The 23,938-nt window shown below is 42.8% G+C and overlaps 1 protein-coding gene across 1 annotated transcript in view; it reads left to right on the top strand.

Moving 5' to 3' along the window:
- The first annotated feature begins 4,306 nt into the window (after window positions 1-4,306).
- The window catches only part of LOC112064099 (citron Rho-interacting kinase-like), a 40,682-nt gene continuing 21,050 nt past the window's right edge, over window positions 4,307-23,938 (top strand). The window contains exons 1-4 of the mRNA XM_024120947.2: window positions 4,307-4,458; window positions 9,929-10,070; window positions 16,679-16,854; window positions 22,215-22,316. Of these exons, the coding sequence (XP_023976715.1) occupies window positions 4,363-4,458; window positions 9,929-10,070; window positions 16,679-16,854; window positions 22,215-22,316 (516 nt within the window). The 5' untranslated portion in view covers window positions 4,307-4,362. The remainder of the gene's footprint in view (window positions 4,459-9,928; window positions 10,071-16,678; window positions 16,855-22,214; window positions 22,317-23,938) is intronic.

Below are 23,938 nucleotides of genomic sequence, written 5' to 3'. Positions count from 1 at the left end.
TGATTTGTTTGAGAGCTCTGCTGGTTGAAATAAAGTATATTTAATGTATTCATTGGAAATTTTCACGTCATACAGTTATAACAGGTGGTTCTCAATTTTGGGCAATTTTGCCATCCAGGACACATTTGGCAATGTCTGCAGATATTTTTGGTCGCCACCACTGGGAGCATATGCTAGTGGGTAGGGTATCTATTGGGTGGAAGCCAATATGCTTCTAAACATCCTACAACACCTGGTTTGATGGACTAGCTATACTTTTTCCTAACACACAGTAACATGTATAAATTTAAAAATAAATGATATTTGTATGTGACCTGAAAGTGTCTCTCATGCTAGTGGTGGGGAAAACAGGTAATACCTGGGATACGGCTTGCTCTTAAAAGGACTCAGCTGATGGTGCTTTCTAGAAGCATTCCTTAGAAGTTACCCACAGCCAAAATATCTTGAGGAACTCTTTCTTGCTAAAGGGACCAGAATAGCTTTGTCTCTTTATATCTAGGATGGGGTTAGCTTCTTACTTTTCCTGTCCTTCGGGGGCATGGTTTGTACAATACTTGATGTTTCACTAAGTCTCGTTCGAGTCTTGCAGTCATTCCTCCTACCTCTTTAAGGTGCCTTGGAGTATCTCTGCTTGTGTTATGGCCCAGGTGAATGCTCTGAGGGCAATCACATTTCTGTTTTCTTCGTGTTTTGGGAATGTGCTGTGATATACCACTTGCCATCCCCTCCCTTGTTGCCAGGCCTCTCTGGAGTCTCCATTGTTACAGGAGATTATCACAAAGTTTCACCGTCGTTTGTCTACAGCTCCATCTCCCCACTATAGTTGGCTTTTCAAAAACTGACAAGGAGGGTATCTTTTTCCTTTTGGTACCCCCAGTGCTTGGCACAATAAAAAATTTTTTTTAACAAAATAAATGAATAATTGAATGTAAGAACATCATGAAGTCCTTCACTATGACTCAGTGAAGATGATGTTCTTCCAGAATCTCCATCACAATAATCATCATGGATTCATGTTCTGCATAAAACTGGTAATTGTTTCATTCTGCGCAAGAACAAACAGAAGGTCTCAGCTTTCCTGTCAGTCTAGTTTTAACGACGGTTAATTCTATTTGGCAGTTTCTTATCCTTTTAGTATTGGCACACCGCCGTTGGTCCCTCCTAATTCTCTTTCCTCATATGCTTACTGTGCAGTTACTACTTCTGAAAGAAACTTGGTGGGGTTAATGTGGTTTTTGCTTTATGTTTCCTTATTCATTTTATTTATTGTTTTTCCCTTGTTCTGTTTCACAAAGGATTTGCGGAGGCCAGCGATTGTTCTAATAGGAAATTAGTAGGCAGCATTCAGGGAAATGCAAAATGGTGCTGTTAACATTGTATTCTAATTTAGGATGAACAAGCCCCAAGATTCTGGTAAAGACTTCTATCTCTGACACCTGGAAACTAACAGGTTTGGCTGGATTAGAAAAATCAGCAGAGGCACTGACTAGATCCACAGTCTCACCTTTCTGAGATTCTTTATATCAAGTCAACAGCGTCTGTGACCCACTTTGCATCTCTCCTCACCTTGCCATCCCCAAACTTTGGTTAACTCTCTCATGTCATTAGAAGTATTTGTTATTTTCATATATTTTTCTGGACTGGGTCAGCCCTTGCAACATGACAAAAGCAGAGGCTGGGAGAATTTCTAACATCTGCTGAGACGCAGGTTTTTTATAGAGGAAAGGATTTGGAGTCAGATAGTCCAGAAGTTCCAAATCCAGCTTCACCACCTAGAGCTGAACAACTGAAGATTAGTCACTCCATATCTCTCAGCCTCAGTTTCCCCATCTGTAAAATGTGGATAATAGTTCCTCCCTCTCAGGGTTATAGTAAAGATTAAATGAGAAGTGCTTGACTTAAAAAAAGGGGGAGAGGGGCTTGATAAATAGTAGCTATCATTATTATCCCAGGATTATGTTTTGGGGGAAAAAAAGTGTATTAAGCAAGTCTGTAGCTTTGGTTTTATACTGATGTGTGCATGCGTGTGCCTGCATGTGATAACACGTTTCCAGTTCTATCTAGTGTAGGGATCGGAAAGGTACAGAAAGGACTGCCTCCCTTTCAAATTTTAGAAATACCCCTGAAACTAACACAACATTGTAAATCAACTCTACTCCAATAAAAAGACATACTTTATTGTTTTGCTTCCTTCACTCAGCGTTGTTTTGAAAGTCATTATGTCATTGTGTTCAGCTGCAGTTTGTTCCTATTCATTGCTGTATGAAAACACTGCAATATAAAAAATTATCCTTTCTATTGCTGATGGATATTTGGGTTGCTTCCAGTTTTTCTTTGTTTTTTGCCATGATGTACGGTACTATTTGTACATTCTTGTACATATCTTCTGGTGTGCACAATTAGGAGTTTCTCTAAGGTAATATACCCAGGAGTGAGTCATAGAATGTACATATCATCAACTTTAGCAAATAGTGGCAAACTCTTTTTCAAGGAGACTGTACTGATTTATACTCCCATCAGCTATGTATGAATGCCTGTAGCTCCGTATCTTTGCAAACACTGTCAGACCTCCTCCCCCATCCCCCGCCCCAATCTGGGTGCATGTTATTGTATCTCATTGTGGTTTTAGTTTTCTCATTTCCTGATTACGAATGACGTTGAGTATATTTTCGTATATTTGTTGGCCTTTTGGATTTCCTCTTTAGTGAATTGACTAAGTTCTTGTCTTTATTTTAAAATGTCCTATCAGACAGTCTCAATACCTTCACCTATTTGTTGCAGGACAATCAGTCATCGAGGCAGGTGGAATTTCAAACTCAAAACATTTGCTGCCTCAGCTGTAGCCTATAGCAGAGAACCAGCTGGTTTACCAAAGTAACAAGTACTTCGACCTTAGGCAGGATTGAGGAACAAGACCACCAGGCAGAGCGGCCTAGCTGTCTTCCTCCTCGCAGGTGGCCTGAGAGCGAGCAGGGGACACGGCCCCGGGATCCCAGAGATCCCAGACACAAACAGACGCGCACTCAAAATTGCATCCTTGTGCTTAACCGCCAATTTCAAACTTCCAAGACCTGCCCTGTCGGGTTTGCCCTCCCCGTTTCCCATTGGCCATGAGTCAAAGGAAGAAACAATTTGATTGGCTATCTCTTTCACTTCCTCTGTCCCTTTAAGGACTTGGGCAGGGCCTGGTTGAGATACAACTGTCCATCATAGGAGCGGGAACGCTGATTGGTCCAGACTATCTGGGCCCCGCCCGCGCCGTTCCCCGGGTTCAAATGCTGCGGCGGGACGCCCGGGGCAGAGCGGCGTGTTGACTGGCGGGGTCGGCTGAGCGTGAGTCTGGTCCCCCCCACGCCCAATTTCCCCTCCACCCCATTCTGCAAGACCTGGGGAAGGGCCTCCTCCACCCACACCAATCCCGGCTTTGCCTCTCGGAGCCGGGAGGGCGGCGGTTCCGCCCCCAGGGCTTCCGGGGATCGGGAGGGTCTTCTAGGCTGGCGGTGCACTGGCCCACTTCCACCAGAGCCGAAGGGTCGGCCAGGCGATGCTGGGGCCAGAGGAATTGTTCCTTTCTCAAGCTTGGTGGGGTCCTGTGTTTATTCTGCCCTGCCTCCTGTCAGCATTACTAGTGGCGGCTGGCAGCGCCTTAGAATCTGTGTGCCCTTAATTTGCTTTACCCATCCATCACTCCTACTTCCTGCCTCTTTCACCCTGTTCCAGCCCCTCTGGTCTCCCAGCTATTGTTAGAGAAGCCCAGGTCCTGCCTCAGAACCTTAGCTCTGGCTGTGCTCTCTGCCCGGGATACTTTTCTTTCCCCAAATATCAGCAAGGCTTGCTGCTTAACGCCCTTCAGGTTTTGGTTCAAATGTCACCTTCTCAGTGACGTTACTCTGACACCACTGTTATACACACACTGCCATGCCCCAATTGCCCCATTTTGCTCTTTTTTTTTTTTCTTTTTTTGAACCCCATGGCGCTTGAAACCTTTCAACATGCCTGTATTATGTAATTTGCTTATTTTCAGTGGTTTATTCAATAGCTGTTAGTATTTATGTGCCGGGCTATATGTTTCCCCACTATATGAAAATAAAAGTCCCTGCCCTGGTGGAGCTTACATTCTCAGGAGGGCAGATAAACAAACTTTTAAGTAAGAGAGTATGTCAGATAAGTGTTACTCCTGTTACACTGAATAAAAATCTGATTTTTAATCTCCGTCACCAGACTGAGCATCCCAAGACCCAGTGATGGCTGATTTTCACCTCCCTTTCCTGATATCCTGAGGGAGCTTGGGATCTCTCAAGCCCTTCCTGCTCAAATCTGCAGAACACATTTAACCTATCTCCCTTCATCACCAGTGGGGAGATGTTGAAGTTCAAGTATGGAGCACGGAACCTGCCGGACGCTGGTGCTGCTGAATCCATTGCCAGCCGGGCCTCCAGGTTGAATCTTTTCTTCCAGGTAACAGACTGGCTTGCCAACTTTGCTCACCTCTGTGTGTTTCCTTGGAACCTCTTTGTTACCTTTGCTTTTGTTATAGGACTGAGGCTAATCCAGGAGAAAATCCCCTTTGGTGTTTCATACGCACTGATAGTTTTGGAAAGGAGCCATTGTTCAGACAGGAGTGGGTAGCTGAACTTGCCCTGGAAGGAAGACCTTTTTTATGACTTCACACACTTTACACTTCTGTACTAAAGTTTGTCCTTTTATTAAAGAAAAGTAATTGAACAAAGACACTCTTTTGACCGAAATTTCTGTACTTGTAATCCTATTGAAATATAGAAATCTTTTTCATTCAAGGGATGTTTATGGTTTAGATTAAAAAAAAAAAGTTTTGATAAATACCACACCTGTGAAACCCCCTTTCCTTTCAAGATACAGAACATTTCCATCACCCCAAAGGATTAAAACTTAACGTTGTCAGATTTTTTTCCACGTAGATTTCTAATTCTTTTATTTCTGATGTAGGTGGAACACCGTTGATGTAGAAATCCTTGTTTGACTTATGTATTCGTAAGTCAAAGGGACAATACAGATAGTGGTGAAGATTTAGGTTTAAATCCTGGCCCCAGTACTTGTTAGCTGTGTTACCTTGGGCGAGTCAGTTGCCTTCTCTAAATCCATTTTCCGTTCTTTATAATAGAGGTTATAACACCTAATTTACAGAGTTGTGAGGATTAAATGAGATAATCCATGTAAAGTACGTAGTTTCTTGCCCAGCTCTTGGTAAGCCCTTTATAAATGGTAACTATTATTAATAATAAGTGTAGAAATAGTATTAGTGACAGTAATAATAATTTTTTTAGCAGTCTTTCCTGATCTTTTTCTTTCCAATTAATACATGCTCTCATAGGCTTTTGAAAAAAATTTATTTAATTTATTTAATTTTTGGCTGTGTTGGGTCTTCGTTGCTGCGCGTGGGCTACTCTTCATTGTGGTGTGCGGGCTTCTCACTGCATTAGCTTCTCTTGTTGCGGAGCACGGGCTCTAGGTGCACAGGCTCAGTAGTTGTGGCTCGTGGGCTCTAGAGCTCAGGCTCAGTAGTTGTGGTGCATGGGCTTAGTTACCCCACGGCATATAGGATCTTCCTGGACCAGGGCTCGCATCCGTGTCCCCTGCATTGGCAGGTGGATTCTTAACCACTGCGCCACCAGGGAAGCCCAGTAATAATAAATTTATGTTCACATAGCAGTAGTTATATTTAAGAAGGCATTTTTGTATGATACCTGTATGATGATAAATAGTAATACTATTTAATAGTAATTTAATAGTAATACTATTAAATTTAATAGTATTTAATAGTAATACTATTACATTTAAACCAACTATACTGGTTTAAATGTAATAGTATTTTACAGTGTTATATTAGTTTCAACACTAATACGATCTTGAGGACATTTTTCCTAAGATACTGGTATTGGGGAATGTTCAAACAGATCAGAATGAGGACAGATTGGAAGTGTAGGTGGGACCATCCCCGTCACCATTTAAGTCATGAGATATTTTTCACTAATGAATAGTCTATTTTTAACCTCAGCTGACTGAGCGCTACCACTTTTTAGCCCCTTTATCGTTTTACTCCAAAACTTCCAACTTATGACAGAATTTATTAAGGGCTTATCATGTGCAGATGCGGAGGGAGACAAAGACTTGCCCAGAATCACACAGCTTGTAAATGGCAAAGCCACGCCCAGTTTTTGGTCTGTGGGTAACTGCTGGGCAATACCGCCAGAGTATGTCAGGGTTTATTAAGTGTGTCTTGTACTTAAATGTCATTATAACAGCCAGGATTGTGGATAAACCCCTAATTCATCTCTTTTTTAAACTAATGAGTTCTACCCCGCCCCCAGGAAAGCTGTTATTTGCAAGTGTAGCGTAACCCTAACATTCGCCTTAATATAAACAGGTAAGGATACTGTTTTTCCCCCTTCCAGCTGAAACTGCATTCCTTCTTGGATGGGACTTGAACCCACGATCCCTGACTTAGGAGGGGACTTGAACCCACTGTCTTTTGATTGAAAACGCTCACCTGGTGTCAGGACTTACTGAAGCTCAGGTTCTCTTGTCTCAGCACAGAAAAGGCAAAGAGTGAGTTTCTTAGCCTAGGATGCTTGTGAGAGATACAAACAGCCAGCAAGGGAATGCAGTCCCGAGAACAAAGAGGGGCTACATTTTTATAGTCAAAGAAAAAGTGGGGAGGGGAGAAGACCACCTTTTTTCTCATTTTGGGCAGACAGCAAGGCTTACATCGTTAGTTCCTCCTTTGACCCTATATGGTCTAACCGGGACTGTCTTGGTGCTATTTAAATCATGTATATTAGCAGGAGAGTGGTAACATATACTAAAATATGGTAATTCATCTCAGGTTTCAGTATAATGTCCCCTTTCACCTAGTTTCTTTCTCCTTTCACCTATATTTCTGTCTTGGCTACATGCAGAAATGCTACTATTCAAGGACCATTAACTTCCTGACTTCGTGTAAAAAGATTTAGACCCCATATCTATTGTCTTGTGTTTTAGCTATCAGGACTTGTAGCTTTAGTGTGCTTGGTACTTGGATGCACCTGGTCTTCCTTCAAGGTAGTATAGATTGTTGCTAGGTTACTGGATTCTTTTCTTGAGTGGTCATTAGCTTACAACAGTCTCCCAGACTCCCTTAAAATTCCCTCTCTGTCCTTGATCCCCTAGTGGGATTTCTAAACTATTTAATTATCCTACTCTATCCCTATCCCAGCGCCCTTTTAATGAGGTTTGGATAGAGAGTAGTGGTTTTGTTTTCCATTTAGGTAAGTACTTTAGACAGGGTCTCAGTTTCTACTTAACAGAACTTCCCCACAAGCTCTAGGTCAGTGGTTGGCAGACTTTTAGATTTTCGAGCCAGCAAAATTTTACAAATTTGCTGGGCTGACCTAGGTTTGCCAACTTTCTATTTTGCCAAGTAAAGAATGTAAAAAAACACACAGGGGCTTCCCTGGTGGCGCAGTGGTTGAGGTCCGGGAGGATCCCGCGTGCCGCGGAGCGGCTGGGCCCGTGAGCCGTGGCCGCTGAGCCTGCGCATCCGGAGCCTGTGCTCCGCAACGGGAGAGGCCACAACAGTGAGAGGCCCGCGTACCACTAAAAAAAAAAAAAAAAAAAACACACAGAAAAAAGAAAATCATATTATCTTCTGATCCTTTTATTTCATAAAGAAAGGACATTTTAAGAAATACCATGAGAGGAAGGACATCGTTGCAGAATAAAGGACAGTTTTACAATATGAACACACGTAGCTTTATAAAAGAGTCATCACGTGGTGTTCATCTTTTCTCATTTCATGGCAGACTTGAAAACTTTGTTAAGACTCAGTACTGTATTTGGGAACAGCTGCTTAAACTCATTAAGGAACAGAAGAAACAAAGAATCTTAGTTTCCCAGGTAGTGGCAGAACTCTAAAGTGACAGAAGGGTGGCCTTTTGTGACCCAGTGCTTCACAAACCTGGCTGAGGTCTGACTCTCTAGGGCGGACTTGTTACTAAAACATATTCTAAGCTACAGACTGGGAAATTGGAATTCAGTAGGTTGGGGTGGAACCTGAGAATCTGGTTTTTGTTTGTTTTTTAAGTGCTCCAATTCTCCAAGTGATTCAGATGTAGCCAGTCTGTTTCTGTTATCCAGTGCTGTGTAACAAACCACTCACAAAGTTTAAAACAACAGTGATTTATTTTGTCTTATGATTCTGTGGGTTGGCTGCATTCAACTAGGTGGTTCTTCTGCTGGGGTCACTCACGGGGCTGTACTGAGTTGGGAGCTTGGCTGGGACTGGAACATTTGGGTGCCAACTGCTGACTGGGGAGCCTCAGGGTTCTCCTGACCTCTCTTCTCCAAAGGTCTTTCATTATTCAGTCAGTCTAACCTGGGGCTTGTAATTTTTTTCTGTGGATAATAAGTATTTTAGATGTCATGGGCCTTACGGTCTCTGCTGCAACTAGTCAACTATGTCATTGTAGCACAGAAGCAGCCATAGACGATGTGTAAGTTAATAGGTACGGCTGTGTTCCAATAAAGCTTTATTTATAAAAACAGGCAGGGGCTTCCCTGGTGGCGCAGTGGTTGAGAGTCCGCCTGCCGATGCAGGGGACACGGGTTCGTGCCCCCGGTCCGGGAAGATCCCACATGCCGCGGAGCGGCTGGGCCCGTGAGCCATGGCCGCTGAGCCTGCGCGTCCTCCGCAACGGGAGAGGCCACAACAGTGAGAGGCCCGCGTACCGCAAAACAAACAAACAAACAAAAAAAACAGTCAGTGCGCCAGATTTGGCCGACCCCTGGTCTAGCCCAAGCTTTTTGACTTGGTGGATGGCTTCCCCAAAAAAGCAAAAGTAGAAGCTGCCAGACTTCTTAAGGGCTCCACCTTGAACTGACACATGATCCCTTATGTCACGTTCTGTTGGTTGACGTGAGTCATGGCGATGGCACAGATTCACGGGGAGAGGAAGTAGATTCCGACTCTTGGTGGGTGCAGTGGCAAGTGCCTTCAGAGTTAGAGGAACTGTTGGTGGCCAGCTTTGCAGAGAGACCTGCACACAATCCGCAGCTTGGCACATGGGATTCATTGCTCTAGACCAGGGGTGCAAACTCATGTCTTTGGGGGCCAGGCAGCGTAAAGGAGTCGAGTGAGCCAGATGGAAGAGCTGCGCGTCAGGTCTGCAGTGACATGCAGACCACATCTGCTCCCCAGAGGGGCAGCGCTCCTCAGCTGCAGCTCAGCACCCCCAGGCAGGGATGGGGGCGTTGTTGCCAGACCTGCCAGGGTCTCACCGGAAGCCAGAAATCCTCCCCTCCCCCCCCCTTTTTTTTGTTGTGAAATCCCCTGATTTTTCAATATTGGCAGATAACTCAAATTATTTTAAATACCACAGGCCAAACAAAACATGTCTGTGGGCTAGCTGCAGTTTGCCAGTTTGCAGCTGTTGCTTGAGATCGTGAATAAATTCAGCTTTAGTGCAGTCACTCCATTTACACGACCCTAGATTGTTCAAGTGAATTAAACTGAAGTTATGTCAGCAAACCTCTGGGAACACAGGGAGGAAGAGGCAATCATTGTGTCCTAGTGCAGAGACATGGAGATGTGACAGGACCAGCAGGGTTCAGAGTAAATGTCCCCACGAGCCTCAGACCATTAAGAAAGAAGGACCTTTTCTTATTCTTGGCATGCTGGTGAAGTTTTTCTCCCGAGGTGCTGGAGGAAGAAGCCCACGGTGATGGAATGTACAAGTGATAACTTAATGACTGTCAGTGGATGTTGCTTTAAAGAACGAGGCCACCGAATTATGTTGTTAGTGTGTGTCGTGAGCAGTTGGTCGAGTTGGTGGCTTGCAGTTTACTCTGCGTGGATGTTATTGATCAAAGCTTTTCATTATTGACAGTGTCTCCATCTGCTGTTTGCTGTTTTCAGGGGAAACCACCCTTCATGACTCAACAGCAGATGTCTCCTCTTTCCCGAGAAGGGATATTAGATGCCCTCTTTGTTCTCTTTAAAGAATGCAGTCAGCCTGCTCTGATGAAGATTAAGCACGTGAGCAACTTTGTCCAGAAGTGTAAGTGTGGGGAACTTTTTCCTGAAAACTGTCCTGCTTAGAGAGAACTAGAAGGATGCCAGAGGCGGGATGCGTTTGTGGTCGGTGGGAGTGGGTAGGAACTCTGCTTTAGACGGACTCACCTTTAAGCTTAGCTTCCACCTTCTGTCTCTGGGAGACTGGATAAGTCAGGCCTCTTGGTTGCAAGTGACAGAAACTCAACTCAAACTAGCTTAGGCCGAAAAGTGAATTAAAAATTTTTTTTATTTGATTGAAGTATAGTTGATGTACAACATTGTGTTGATTTCTGCTGTACAGCAAAAGTGATTCAGTTGTATATATTGTTTTTCATTATGGTTTATCACAGAATATTGAATATAGTTCCCTGTGCTATGCAGTTGGACTTTGTTGTTTATCTCAAAAAGTGATTTTCTTTTGGCTTATGAAACTGATAGTCCAGGGATGGGTCAAATTTTAGGCATGGCTGGTTCCAAGGACTTAAATAACGTCCTCTGGCTCCATCTTTACACTCACTCAAAGCTGATTATTCATTAGGCATTGTAAGCACAGTGCTTAGCACGCACAGTATTTAATTTTAATAAATTGAATTTATTGTAATTAGTTTAAATTTATTTTAAAATCATAAGAAAAATATGGGTATGCTAATAATGTATAATGACTCTGGATTATATTCATCTTTATACCAATGTGGTCATAAAAATATATATATTTATGTAAAATATATTTTTTATGGAGCAAGGGACTGACGAAGGCAAAAGTGCCTAGGGACTATGAAAGTCATGAATCGGCCCTGCCGCACCTTGTTGTTGTGTTTTATTTATTTATTTTAAAGTATTTATTTATTTATTTGGCTGCACTGGGTCTTAGTTGCGGCATGTGGGATATAGTTCCCTGACCAGGGATCGAACTCGGGCCCCCTACATTTGGGAGCGTGGAGTCTTAGCCACTGGACCACCAGGGAAGTCCACGAATGCACCCTGTTCTCGACTCTCCTTGACTTCCACGTGGTGGGAGAGTTGAGTGCTGGTTCCCCAATTTCGTATTTTTTCACGTGACCCCAGTGTTTTTCGACCAGCCGTGATTTTGCCTCCCAGGGACATTTGACAGTATCTGGAGAAAGTTTCGGTTGTCACAGCTGGCAGGGAGGGGGCTCATGGCAGCTAATGAGTGGAGCCCGGAGATGCTGCTAAACATCCTACAATGCACGGGACAGCCCCCCACTACCCAGAACTCTGGGACTAGCGGGCCTTTCTCTCTCACGGTGAAATCTCAGGGCCTCTTCCTCTCCATACGGCTCTTCTGTGTGGTCTCTCCATGAAGGGTTGGCCAACTACAGCCTGGGATGCCTGCTTTGTAAACAAAATGCAGACAAAGTGTTGATAATGTTTAAAGTTGGGCTGTTCTTGGTGATCTGACAGTAGCTGAGATTCTACCCTCTTTTAACTCAGTTCGCTGCAGGCAAGCATATGTTCACAGCCTTAGTACTTTGGGCAAAATGTAACTTTAAGAAGTTTTTTTCCCCCTAATTGCAAACATGATACAAAGTAATTATTTGCAGCAACGTGGATGGACCTAGAGATAATCATACTAAGTGAAGTATGACAGAAAGACAAATATCATATAATATCATGTATATGTGGAATCTAAAAAAAAATGATACAAAGGAACTTATTTACAAAGCAGAAATAGACTTACAGACATAGAAAACAAATTTATGGTTACTGAAGGAGGGGGGAGGTTTGAGATTAACATACACACACTGCTATATATAAAATAGGTAACTAACAAGGACCTACTGTATAGCACAGGGAACTATATTCAATATCTTGTAATAACGTATAATGGAAAAGAATCTAAAAAAGAATATATATGTATAGCTAGTCACTTTGCTGTACACCTGAAACTAACACAACATTGTAAATTAACTATATTTTAATAAAAATATTTTTAAAATACAAAATTAAATATAAAAGGTTAGAGTGGGAGAAAATCTCTCAAAATCTTTCCTAAGATAACCACTGTTAACGATTTGGTGCGTAGTACTGCAATTTTTCTTTTCTCCTTATAAAATATTTATTATGAAATGTTCAAACATACCTAAAGGTGAAGAGACGAGTGTCATGAGCCCCTGCATACCAATCCAGTAGCTTGAGCAATGAACCCTTTTCCGTGCATGTTCTAATATTACTGTGTTTTAATTTGATGCAAAATGGCTCATATGTTTATCATACTTTTGCCACCAGGTTTGCTCACCTAGCAAAATATTTACTTGACGGGAGCACTGTTTTATTTTTGGAGCACTCGGTATGTGTCAGCTTCTGTTTTGGGTACTGGGTTTACAGTAGTGATCAAAAAACAGAAAAAAATCCTTGTTCTTGAAGAACATAGACTCCAGTGGAGGTCGAGCTACTGAATTCTTTTAAACATGTGCCTAATATTCTTTTATGTGGGTGGACTCTCAGGCTGTCTCCCCTTTCCTACTAAAGGACCTCTAGGTTGTTTCTGATTTTTTTTTCTGTAACAAACAGTGCTCATCATAAGTCTCTTGATATGTATGTCTTTGGAGCATTTCTGTGAAGGATGAATTCCTAGAGATTGAAGTGTCGCAATACTGAGTTTCAAAAAAGAAAGTAGTACACTCATCTGTGGTGGCTTTTGCCTCCTGGGTTCAAATATATATCTGACAAGGTCCTTCTTTGACTGCATTTTCATTCCATGCTTTGGGTCTTTACCTCCCCTCAATGTTCAGCCTGCACTGGGCTCAGAGTGGGCAGGGATGAAGGGTCGCTGTGGTTTTGAAGTCACAGAAGTTGCTGGTAGGGAGAGAAGTTGCGAAGGGTTATTTTTTCACAGTCATGGACATGAGTTTAGCATCTCACCTGTTCACCTTAATAATCCGAAAGCCTGACCCTGTCGGACAGGGGAGGGAGTTGGCAGGACACAGCCAAGGCCAGGAAGCCCCAGAGGAAGTTTGGGCAATGGCGCCTACCCTCGGCACCAAAACCAATAAGCCACTTGGTGTCTTTGGTCAACTTACACATTTGGAGGGCGGACTACAATGAAATCTGCCGTGTGCAGAATGAACCCCATGACGGACACAGCTTCCTGTGGTTCCGAGGTTAAGAAGTGGTGGACCCAGCAGCTGACCGTGGAGAGTGACGAAAGCAGGGATGACCTTCTGGACATTTAGATGGAAACCCATGCAGATGAAAGTCCACTGGTGAAAACTGACTTCTGATACGTTCTTTCATTGTCCAGTGAGCAATCCGTAATTGATATATGATTTAAGTCCAACTTGTAACAAGATTTTTTAAACTGGAAAAAAAAAAATCCAAAAGCCTTTGGATGACAACATTGCGACGTGGAATGGTGTCTCAGAATTCTGAGAGCATCGTGATGGTGTCGGCTGCGAGCAGTTTTGTCTCCCTGGGTGATTGAGATGCCTGGTGGTTACCAGTGACAGACCCAGAATTATTAAGTTGGACAATGCTGTAAGCAAATGGGGGCCCAAGGCCTAACAGAATCAGGAGAGCCTGGCCTTGTGTGCGAGCAATGATGAAATCAGGTTCAAGCCAGCATATTTGGGGAATTAATAATTCAAAACTCAAGTACTAGATCTGAAAGAAACTTGGAAGAGGGCAGGGCAGAAAGGCTGGGCTTGGCATAGTGATGTCAGGGCAAAAGGAAAATATCGTGCAGCTTTCAATTTTGCTTCTGCATGGAATTCTCCCTGAAAGCGCTCTTTCTTTATTTTTTTGTTTTCCAACGGTCACGAAGAATTCATGCGGATCCACCCGCCCCTCTTGCCTGATTACTCAAGGGGCCAAAAGAAGGTGTTTTTAGGATGACTGTTGAAGGAAGAGATGTGGTTAGTGCAGTGATGTTCATCGTATGAGCCTTTGAGCCAAGTGAATTCAACTCCACCCACGCAACAAAGAAAGGGAGTGGGTAACAACAATTAAAATTATATCGGCTAATTCATTAATATGTTGACAAGTGACTGTGGTTATGAAGTGGCTTTTCCCTTTGTTGGATTCTGTCCCTTTCTCTGTGTGAACAACACTCTGAGTGATTGTAACTCTGGAGTGTGGCTCCCAGCTTTATCTGGTGCCCACCCACAGAAATGAGGATCGCTCCAGGGTACCCGTGGGATTTCAAGAGTCCCTTGGTCTTCACCATGGCGCCTTTCTGAGGGATTCTCCAGGATAATTTTGATTACATGTTTCTCTCGTCTTGCTTAGGAGTGTAACCCTCTATATGGCGCAGTTTCCCTATATCAGGCGGGGTTGAAGGATTTGGTCAGTCATAACTGTTCCGCTCTATTCTTTTTTTAAAAATATTTTATTGAAGTATAGTTGATTTACAATGTTGTTAATTTCTGCTGTACAGCAAACTGATTCAGTTATACATATATATATTTTTCATATTCTTTTCTATTATGACTTATCACAGGATATTGAATATAGTTCCCTGGGCTCTACAGTAGGACCTTGTTGTTTATCCATCCTGTATATGCTAGTTTGCATCTGCTAATCCCAAACTCCCAATCCTTCCCTCCCCCACCCCTCCTCCCCCTTGGCTACCACAGGTCTGTTCTCTATGTCTTTAGTCTGTTTCTGTTCCGTAGATATGTTCATTTGTATCGTATTTTAGATTCCACATATAAGTGATATCATATGGTATCTGTCTTTCTCTTTCTGACTTACTTCACTTAATGTGATAATCTCTAGGTCCATCCATGTTGCTGCAAATGGTATTATTTCATTCTTCTTTTTAAAAAATTTTTTATTGGAGTATAGTTGATTTACAGTGTTGTTAGTTTCAGGTATACAACAAAGTGGATCAGTTATACACACACACACACACACACACACACACACACACACACACACACACACACTATTTTTTTTTTTTTTAGATTCTTTTCCCATATAGGCCATTACAGAGTATTGAGTAGAGTTCCCTGTGCTATACAGCAGATTCTTATTAGTTCATTCTTTCTTATGGCTGAGTAGTATTCCATTGTATATATATAAACCGCATCTTCTTTATCCATTCATCTGTTGATGGACATTTAGGTTGTTTCTGTGTCTCGGCTGTTGTAAATAGTGCTGCTATGAACATAGGGGTGCATGTATCCTTTCGAATTATTTTGTCTGGGTATATGCCCAGGAGTGGGATTGCTGGATCATATGGTAGCTCTATTTTTAGTTTTTCTGGGGAACCTCCATACTGTTCTCCATAGCGGCTGCACCAATTTACATTCCCACCAACTGTGCAAGAGGTTTCCCTTTTGTCCACACCCTCTCCAGCAGTTATTATTTGTAGACTTTTTAGTGATGGCAGTTCTGACTGGTGTGAGGTGATCCCTCATTGTAGTTTTGACTTGCATTTCTCTAATAATTATGTTCCACTCTATTCTTTAGACATTAGAGTTGTTGCAAATCCAGCGATGCCCCAGCTTAGTGCTGTTAATAAATATATGTTAGATTCCAAATCTGCCACCCGTTTAGTCCATACTTTAAACACTGAGAATCTCTCACTGTTCCGCCCCCTCCTCCAGTTCCCCAAATTCATATGTTAAGGCTCTATCCCCCAACATGTGGAGGCTTTGGGAGATAATTAGGTTTAGATGAATTCATAAAGGTGGTCCCCCATGATGGAATTAGTGTCCCTGGAAGAAGAGGAAGAGGGACGAGGGCTCCCTTTCTTTCTGCCACATGAGGACACAGGGAGAAGGTGGCTGTCCATCAGTCAGGAAGCGGGTTCTCTCCAGGATCTCAGTCTGCTGGGCTTCCCAGCCACCAGAACTTTGAGAAATACATGCCTGTCGTTTAAGCCGCTTTGCCCATGGGTCTGTGGTGGTTTGTTAAAGCAGTCAGGGCAGGTGAAGACACCAACTGAGAGATTGCACTCGGAGAAGGAATAGACTATATGCTAAGAGAAAAGATAGTTGCAAACCCATCCAGGTGTGTGATATGTCAGCTCTGCAGGACCACGGTCAGGGCTCTATTTGGTTCCTTGGGCTCAGGCCTTTTTTTTTTTTTTTTTTTTTTTTTTTTTCCTTTGGTAGCGCTGCCGCATATTAAGGCCAGGAAGGTATTTACTGACACGATCCAAGGGAAATAAGACTTGGGCTAGTGGGATAAAACTGAGCAGGACACGTGTAGTCAGAATGGAATGATCTGGAAGTCAATTCCAAAGTCGACTGACATGGGGATCACTTTGCTTACGTCCATTATAAACTGATCTAAATGCTGATAAGCACCTTTGACTGCACACTGACCTGCAGCCTCCAGAGAGGAGGAAGGAAAGCGTGATTTCCGTTCTCCTTCCCCTATTTTCTACGTCTACAGGATTCAAATCATAGCTGCCATGGAAACCGTGCTTTGGAATTTCTGGAGCCCTTAATTTTAACTTAGCATAGGAAAACACTTTTATGCTGATTTTATAATTATTCACGATGACGGGAAAGTGACTAAGTGTCTTCTGACAGCTAGGGAAGACATAGCAACACTTGCTTCTTTCTTCCTTTCTTTTCCCTTTCATAAAGATGCACGTATTTGAAGCACGTTATGGATCAGGAGTCACTCTTCCGTCTTTTGCAGATTCTGACATCATAGCTGAGTTGCAGGAGCTCCAGCCTTCGGCAAAGGACTTTGAAGTGAGAAGTGTCGTAGGTTGCGGTAACTTTGCCGAAGTGCAGGTGGTCAGAGAAAAAGCGACCGGGGACGTCTATGCCATGAAAGTCATGAAGAAGAAGGCTTTGTTGGCCCAGGAGCAGGTAGGAGCATTTAACATCACAGCATTTTCCCCCTTTCTGTACCAGCATGTTCATTGCAGAGATGAGAATCTGCTGAATTGGCATCTGGGATGGAGCCCGTTTTCCTCTGCGTCTCTAGTTAATTACGGTGGCACAGCCAGGAAGGTCTGAACACTCTTGAACTGACATTGACTAATTTTGAAGACTGACAGGCTCCCCTGGGTTGCTTGATCATGTTTTTATAGTTGCATATTATTCAGAACCAACTTGGCCTTTTCACTAATGAGTTGGAGATGATCTTTCATGACCGTCCCTTGGGGATTCAGAGATGTGCATGTCATGGGGTGAGTCAGATAGCCTTTGCTTTCGTACACATCTTATATATTTGTGTTGTGGGCATGTGTATTTGATTTTAAGACAGGCCTCTGAAGAAATTAAATTGTTCTATGGCTAGGGAGCTGCTGGTTGGAGAGCAGGTGAGAAGTTACCTTTCTTGTTGTGTTTTTCTCTCTTTTAAACAAGGCTACTGCTTCCAGACAGTATTGATTCATTTGCCTTGTTTCTAGACAGGCGGTCCTCGGCCTTGGTGTTCAGAGAGCAATTTATTAGTTACCCATGTTCAAGTGCATATCATGTGTCTGATAATGGACCCAGCTCCGTGGGAAGCCTGCAAAAGGAATCGAAGCTCCATGGCTGTTAATTTCAGGGTTTTAGAACAACCTTGGAAAGTGGAGGTGAAACGCAGATCCTTAAAGCAGGAACTTAGGAGCTAAAGCATCACAGAAGAGGGAGCAGTTAGCAGCTTCATGAACGATAGAATGAAGAGAGGTGTGGGTGAGCCAGAGGCAGTTAGGGAGGGTTCACAGTGCTGAGAAGGCAGCATGGCTCCGGGCAGAGCGAAGCGACGAGGACGTACCAGGTAGAAGCGTGGTGTGTGTGCCGTCCTGGAGGTGTGAGTATTAGAATGCTACACAGATGTGTTTGTTTGTTTTTGTTAAGTGGTTTAGAACGAATAGACTGGGAAATGGGGAGAAATAAGGATATTGGAGTTGGGAGGGGGTGATTGGTGGGAAACCTCAAGAACCCTTTTTTGGTTACTGTGATAAAATACATGCAACATAAAATTTACCATTTTAGCCATTTTTAAGTGTACAGTTCAGTGGCATTAAGTACATTCACAGTGTGCCACCATCACCGCTGTCTTCCTGCAGAACTTTTTCATCGTCCCAGATGGAAACTCTACCCATTAAATAGTAACCCTCCCTCCCCAAGAACTGCTTTTCGGAGTCGCAGTTTAATTTGTGAGACGTTTGGGGATCACGTAGGTTTGTGGAAGGAGGAGGCTGGGATCTGGGTCTGAGTACTTACGTGACTTTGTGTGGTCTCCAGTCAGAGGCTCAGCGGAGGGCGGGAAGCTGCTTGTCAGCATCCAGGAAAGCTGTGGCGTGCATTCAGGAATGAAATATGTGGGCAACTTCACAGAAAGGACAAATGACAGGAAGTGGCAAATCATTCGGAAGAGAGGCGTGGAAGATGCTCACTCAGCCACCCAGCACCTAACAACCACCTGTCATCAGGCCACACCTGCTGAGCCCCTGTCGTGTCTGGCGTGTTCCCAGGTCCTTGGAAGAGGCGTTAGATGTAGCCTCGTGCTGCTTATATTTCAGGTGGGAAACGGTGCACATCAAAGGAAGCAAATTCAGCGTCTACCGCCCTGCAGGCAAGTGATAGAGACACTCACATAGGTGTGCGTTCCTCCAGGCGAATGACTTGAGATGACCCCTTGCAAGCTGTGGGCTGGGGGATTTAAAAATCGCACGCACCCGGAAGCTAATTAAACCCACCCACCCATTCCTTACCTGCGCCACGGTGAGGCTTTGGAATTGAAGGGTGTGAGAAGAGAAGTCAGCACAGGGAGTTGGGGGAAGGAAGTGCCAGAGAGGAGGTGAGAAGAAGTAGCATCCTGTGAACAAGACCTGTCGCCTAGGAGAAGCCAGCAACCCCGCCCAGAGCTCCATGAAAACTGGAAGAGGTCCTCAGAGACCGTTTGTTTTAATAGAAGCTTCAGGGGTCAGACGAGGTGTCGATGATAAGCAAGTAGAAGGTGTAGACCCTTCCGTTCAGCCAGCCTTCACTGAACACTTTTTATGTGCCAGGAAAAGAGAAGGATCAGCAAATCCCACACAGTAGATTTCGGGGGTTGGGTTGGTGTTTCCCAGATGTGTTAGAGGTTGAACTGGTGGTGTGCATGGTGATTTTGGGCAGTACATGGACAGAACCATTTTAAAACGTGTAATAGTTTAATATTAACTGGCATATCAAAACCTGGCACTTTCACAGATGTTACTGTTAGAACAAAATGGAAGAAGGTGTATTTAAAATTAAATTACTTGGAAACAGTCACAAATTTACAGAAAAGTCACAGGTATAGTGTGTCAGTCAAGGTTCTATAGTATATATATATATATGATACATGCTATCTATACACTGACTATACATACATGTACACATTGAATATACATACATGTACACATTGACTATACAAACATACACATATGTGTATGACTTACCTGACTGTGGGCGTTAGGAAGGCTGAAATCTGTAGGGCAGGTCCATAGGCTGGAAACTCTCGGGCAGAAGCTGGTGATGCAGTCTTGAGGCAGAATTTCTTCTTTCTCAGGGAAGCCTCAGTTTTGTTCTTAAGACCTTTCAGCTGATTGGATGAGGCACACCCAAATTATCAAGGATAACCTCCTTTACTAAGTTAACCACTGCCTACACAGCAGCCTCACGGCAACACCTAGATTACTGTTGGCTTGAATGACTGGGTGCTAGAGCCTAGCCAAGTTGACACACAAAACTATCACATATAGTATCAACAACTTCCTTTTCCTGAACCATTTGAAAATCGCTCGCCAACCCGATGCCCCATTTTCTCCAGGTACTTCAGAATACATTTCCTATAATAAGGACATTTTCCCATGAATGACAACACAACCATCAAAATCAGGAAATCAACCATGATAAAATTACCACCATCTAATCCTCAGGCCCCACTCAGGGTTCACCAGTTTGTTCCATGGTCGTTTAGCGCAAAAGGATTCGCTTCAGGATCACACGTGGCATTTAGTTGTCCTGTCCCTCTAGTCTTGTCAGTCTGGAACAGTCCCTTGATTTCTCCCGGACGCTCGTGACCTTGGCGACTCTGAAGACTATAGGCCAGTTATTTTGTAAAAGATTCGTCTGATGTTGCTCTTGCTGAGATTCAGGTTCGGGCAGGATTATCACAGACAGGATGCTCTGTTCCTCCCATTGCATCCCAGCAGGTGAGTCTCAGTTTCAGTTTGTCACATTCCTGAGGATGTCACTTTGATATCTGCCACACTTCTCCACTGTGGAGTTACTCCTTTCCCCTTTGTAATTACATACGTATATTTTGGAAGGAGATACTTTCAAACTATGGAAATACCTATTTCTCATCAAACTTTCAATCCATTAATTTATTTATATCTGTATGGACTTGCATTTTCCTGTCAGTGAGTTACAGTCCATTCCTGTCATAATATATTTTTATACTCAAAGTGTCCCCAAGTTGGCCAGTGAGAGAAAAGGGCACCCTCTTGCACTGTTGGTGGGAAAGTAAATGGATACAGCCACTATGGAGAACAGTATGGAGGTTCCTTAAAAAACTAAAAATAGAGTTACCATATGACCCAGCAATCCCACTACTAGGCATATACCCAGAGAAAACCATAATTCAAAAAGACACATGCACCCCAATGTTCATTGCAGCACTATTTACAATAGCCAGGTCATGGAAGCAACCTAAATGCCCATCGACAGACGAATGGATAAAGAAGATGTGGTACATATATACAATGGAATATTACTCAGCCATAAAAAGGAACAAAATTGGGTCATTTGTAGAGACTTGGATGGACCTAGAGACTGTCAGAGTGAAGTAAGTCAGAAAGAGAAAAACAAATATCGTATATTAGCTCATATATGTGGAATCTAGAAAAATGGTACAGATGAACCGGTTTGCAAGGCAGAAATAGAGACACAGATGTAGAGAACAAACGTATGGACACCAAGGGGGGAAAGTGGGGGTGGGGTGGGATGAATTGGGAGATTGGGACTGACATGTAGACACGAATAGGTATCAAATAGATAACTAATGAGAACCTGCTGTATAAAAAATAAATAAAATTCAATCCATTAATTTATTTATATCTGTATGGACTTGCATTTTCCTGTCAGTGAGTTACAATCCATTCCTGTCATAATATATTTTTATACTCAAAGTGTCCCCAAGTTGGCCAGTGAGAGAAAAGGGAACTAAAAAATAAATAAAATTAAATTTAAATTTAAAAAATTTAAAAAATTTAAATTAAATTAAAAAAAAAAATCTCTTCAGGTTGGCTTTTGTGTCCTTTTGACATATTCCTCATCTTTGAGTTGTGTTGCTTTCTGATACAGCAAGACGTTCAGGCTCTTACACTTTTACTTTACCTGCCCGAGACCTGCAATCAGTCATTTCTCCAAGGACCTCTTTTCGTTTTGTTTTTAAGTGGAAAATGGTATTTAGAGGCCACGATCTGGGCATTAGGTGTTCTGATTGCTATTGGGATGTCATTGCTCCCAGACGCCTTTCAGTGGACAAAGCCAGGGAATACATGTACATGTATGCAGTATACCTACCTTCACACACACAGACACACACACATTTACATCTCTGTTTATTTCTGTGTCTATCTCTATATGTTGAAAACCACGTGTTCACATCAACACTTTCAAGTCCAATCCAGCTTCACAAGGTTCGTTGTAATTTTCACACTTTCCATGTTTGTAACTCTCTCCTCTGATATCACCCTTAATATTTTTTACTTATTTTATGCACCTGTGTCCATCCAATCTACTTGTTTGCTGCTGCCCCCTCCCCTTGGTAGGTTCAGATGCCCTGCTCTAGGCCATCCCTACACGTGATGACCTTCCTCACCCTGCTTGGACCAGTCACCCTGTTCTGGGCCACCATGGCTCTCCTTGCCACCTGTCGTGGATGCTTACCTGGTGGTTCTCCATCTGATGGCTTTAGGACTGAATTGCTCAGGAAGGGAAGGTAAAGAGAAAGAGATTTAGATTTAAAAGTAGTGAGTTGACTTTAAAGAAAGACATTAAGTAAATAGTTGGACACATATTTTATGGATCTGGCAAAAATGGTGAGCAAAGTAGGCAGAAGAATGAGATTTGTGGAATGTTGGGCTAAGTGATGGCTTTTTTAAAAAAAAAACAAAACTAGAATTATCAGTTTAAGCAAAGGGCATTTTCCCCATCACGCTTAGTTGTTTATAATTGTTTTAAACAGTTTCTTTTCCCCCTAGGTTTCATATTTTGAGGAAGAACAGAACATATTATCTCAGAGCACAAGCCCTTGGATCCCCCAGTTACAGTATGCCTTTCAGGACAAAAATAATCTTTATCTGGTGAGTCTTTCCATCTCTCTAGAATTAGTCTGGTGTTGTGATAATCAGATAGTACAGCTGTGGAATTCAATGTGATTCTTGCCCACATGGCCCACAACACCTCTCATTCTTTCTCATGCTTTCCTGACTTTCAGGTGTCTTCCTGTTCTTCTTGTCTTAAAGATGAAGAACTAACCCATTTAGAAAGAGCCTCATTTATTGCTGGATATTGTAGCTGTGGCTCAAAGAGCAATAAGGAGAAGTCATTTATTTGGGAATAGTCTGCTGTTTCCTTGAACAGAATCTTGCTTTAAATTTTAAAAATTGAGATAATGCATAGTTATTATAAGAAAATGCAAATGCTGCAGAAATGTATGAAATAGAAGGGAACATGCTCTACCCTTCTTTCTAATCCCTTTCCCCAAGGAAACAAATGTTGATGGTTATGTATGTTCTTTCTGGCCCATAACCACGCCTTGTGGAAAAAATATTTCTATGTCTATGCGTGTAACACATGTATATAGTTTGTTTTACAAAAATGGTATATTACTGTCTACTTTGCTCTTCAGCTTGCTTTTTATGTTGAACAATTTGTCCCTGACATCTTTCCATGTCACTACATGCAGATCTGCCTCATTCTTTCGAGCAATGCCATGGTTTTTCCTGATGTGCATGTAGCATAGCTTACAGAATGCTAAAATTCATTTTGGGGCCTTGCTTAGGTTCTTGGGGGTTTAGATTCCTAAAATTAAAAAGGTATCCTAAAAACAATTTTTGTTCTTGATTCTGCCCTTAAAACAAGACTATCCTATTACATTGGATGGAGATAAACTTTTGTAAAGCTCACGTCAGAGAAAAGGGTAAGAGAGAGACGGATTCCTATTTGTCTTGAACCTCCACTGGGCATTTTGGGGGGACTTTACCACCTTTATTTCTGACCTGAATAAACAGTTTATTTGCCTTGGTCCCTGGCCCTACCCAGCCTTCTGAGCAAGGACATTCTCACACAGATGCACTGGGAGACCAGCCTTGCGCTGACCAAGTGCTCCTTCAGAATCAACAACACACCTGTGGTCTCTATGTCCTGAAACTTCCTTTCCTTGAATATTGTCTTGGAAGCTTTCCTTCCTTGACACCTGGGGCTTGGAACCCTGACCTTTACTAATGACCTTGGTGTGTTTCTAGGCTCACTGGTGTTCTAGGACATTTGTTGTGTATATAATATCTGTCTTGTGCTCTCTGTGTCTTGCGGAGTGCCTTGTATTTGGGTGTATTAACAGATTTATTCGTTAGCCTCCAGAAAAGCAGTTCCCTTGACACAGCAGGCTCTTTGTTTGTTTGTTTGTTGTTGTTGTTTTGGACATTTTAACTAGAGCCCTGCAAATGATATAGAACACCAGCGTGTGAGCATAATGTTAGTTTTTGAGGCCACACAGCACACAGGCCATCCTGGAGCTAGGAAGGGCTCTGATTTTTGGCAGAAGTTGAGACCCCGCAGTTTTCTGGTCTGCCTTTTGCTCTGCTCTGAAATCTTATCGTTCTCTTCCTCTGAGTCGAAGAGCTCAATTTTTTTTTTTTTTTTTTTTTTTTTTTTTTTTTTTTTTTTTTTTGCGGTACGGGGGCCTCTCACGGTTGTGGCCTCT

The sequence above is a fragment of the Physeter macrocephalus genome, chromosome 19, assembly GCF_002837175.3.
Source record: "Physeter macrocephalus isolate SW-GA chromosome 19, ASM283717v5, whole genome shotgun sequence".
Classification (NCBI taxonomy): Eukaryota; Metazoa; Chordata; class Mammalia; order Artiodactyla; family Physeteridae; genus Physeter; species Physeter macrocephalus.
This window is presented reverse-complemented; position numbering and strand designations above follow the sequence as displayed.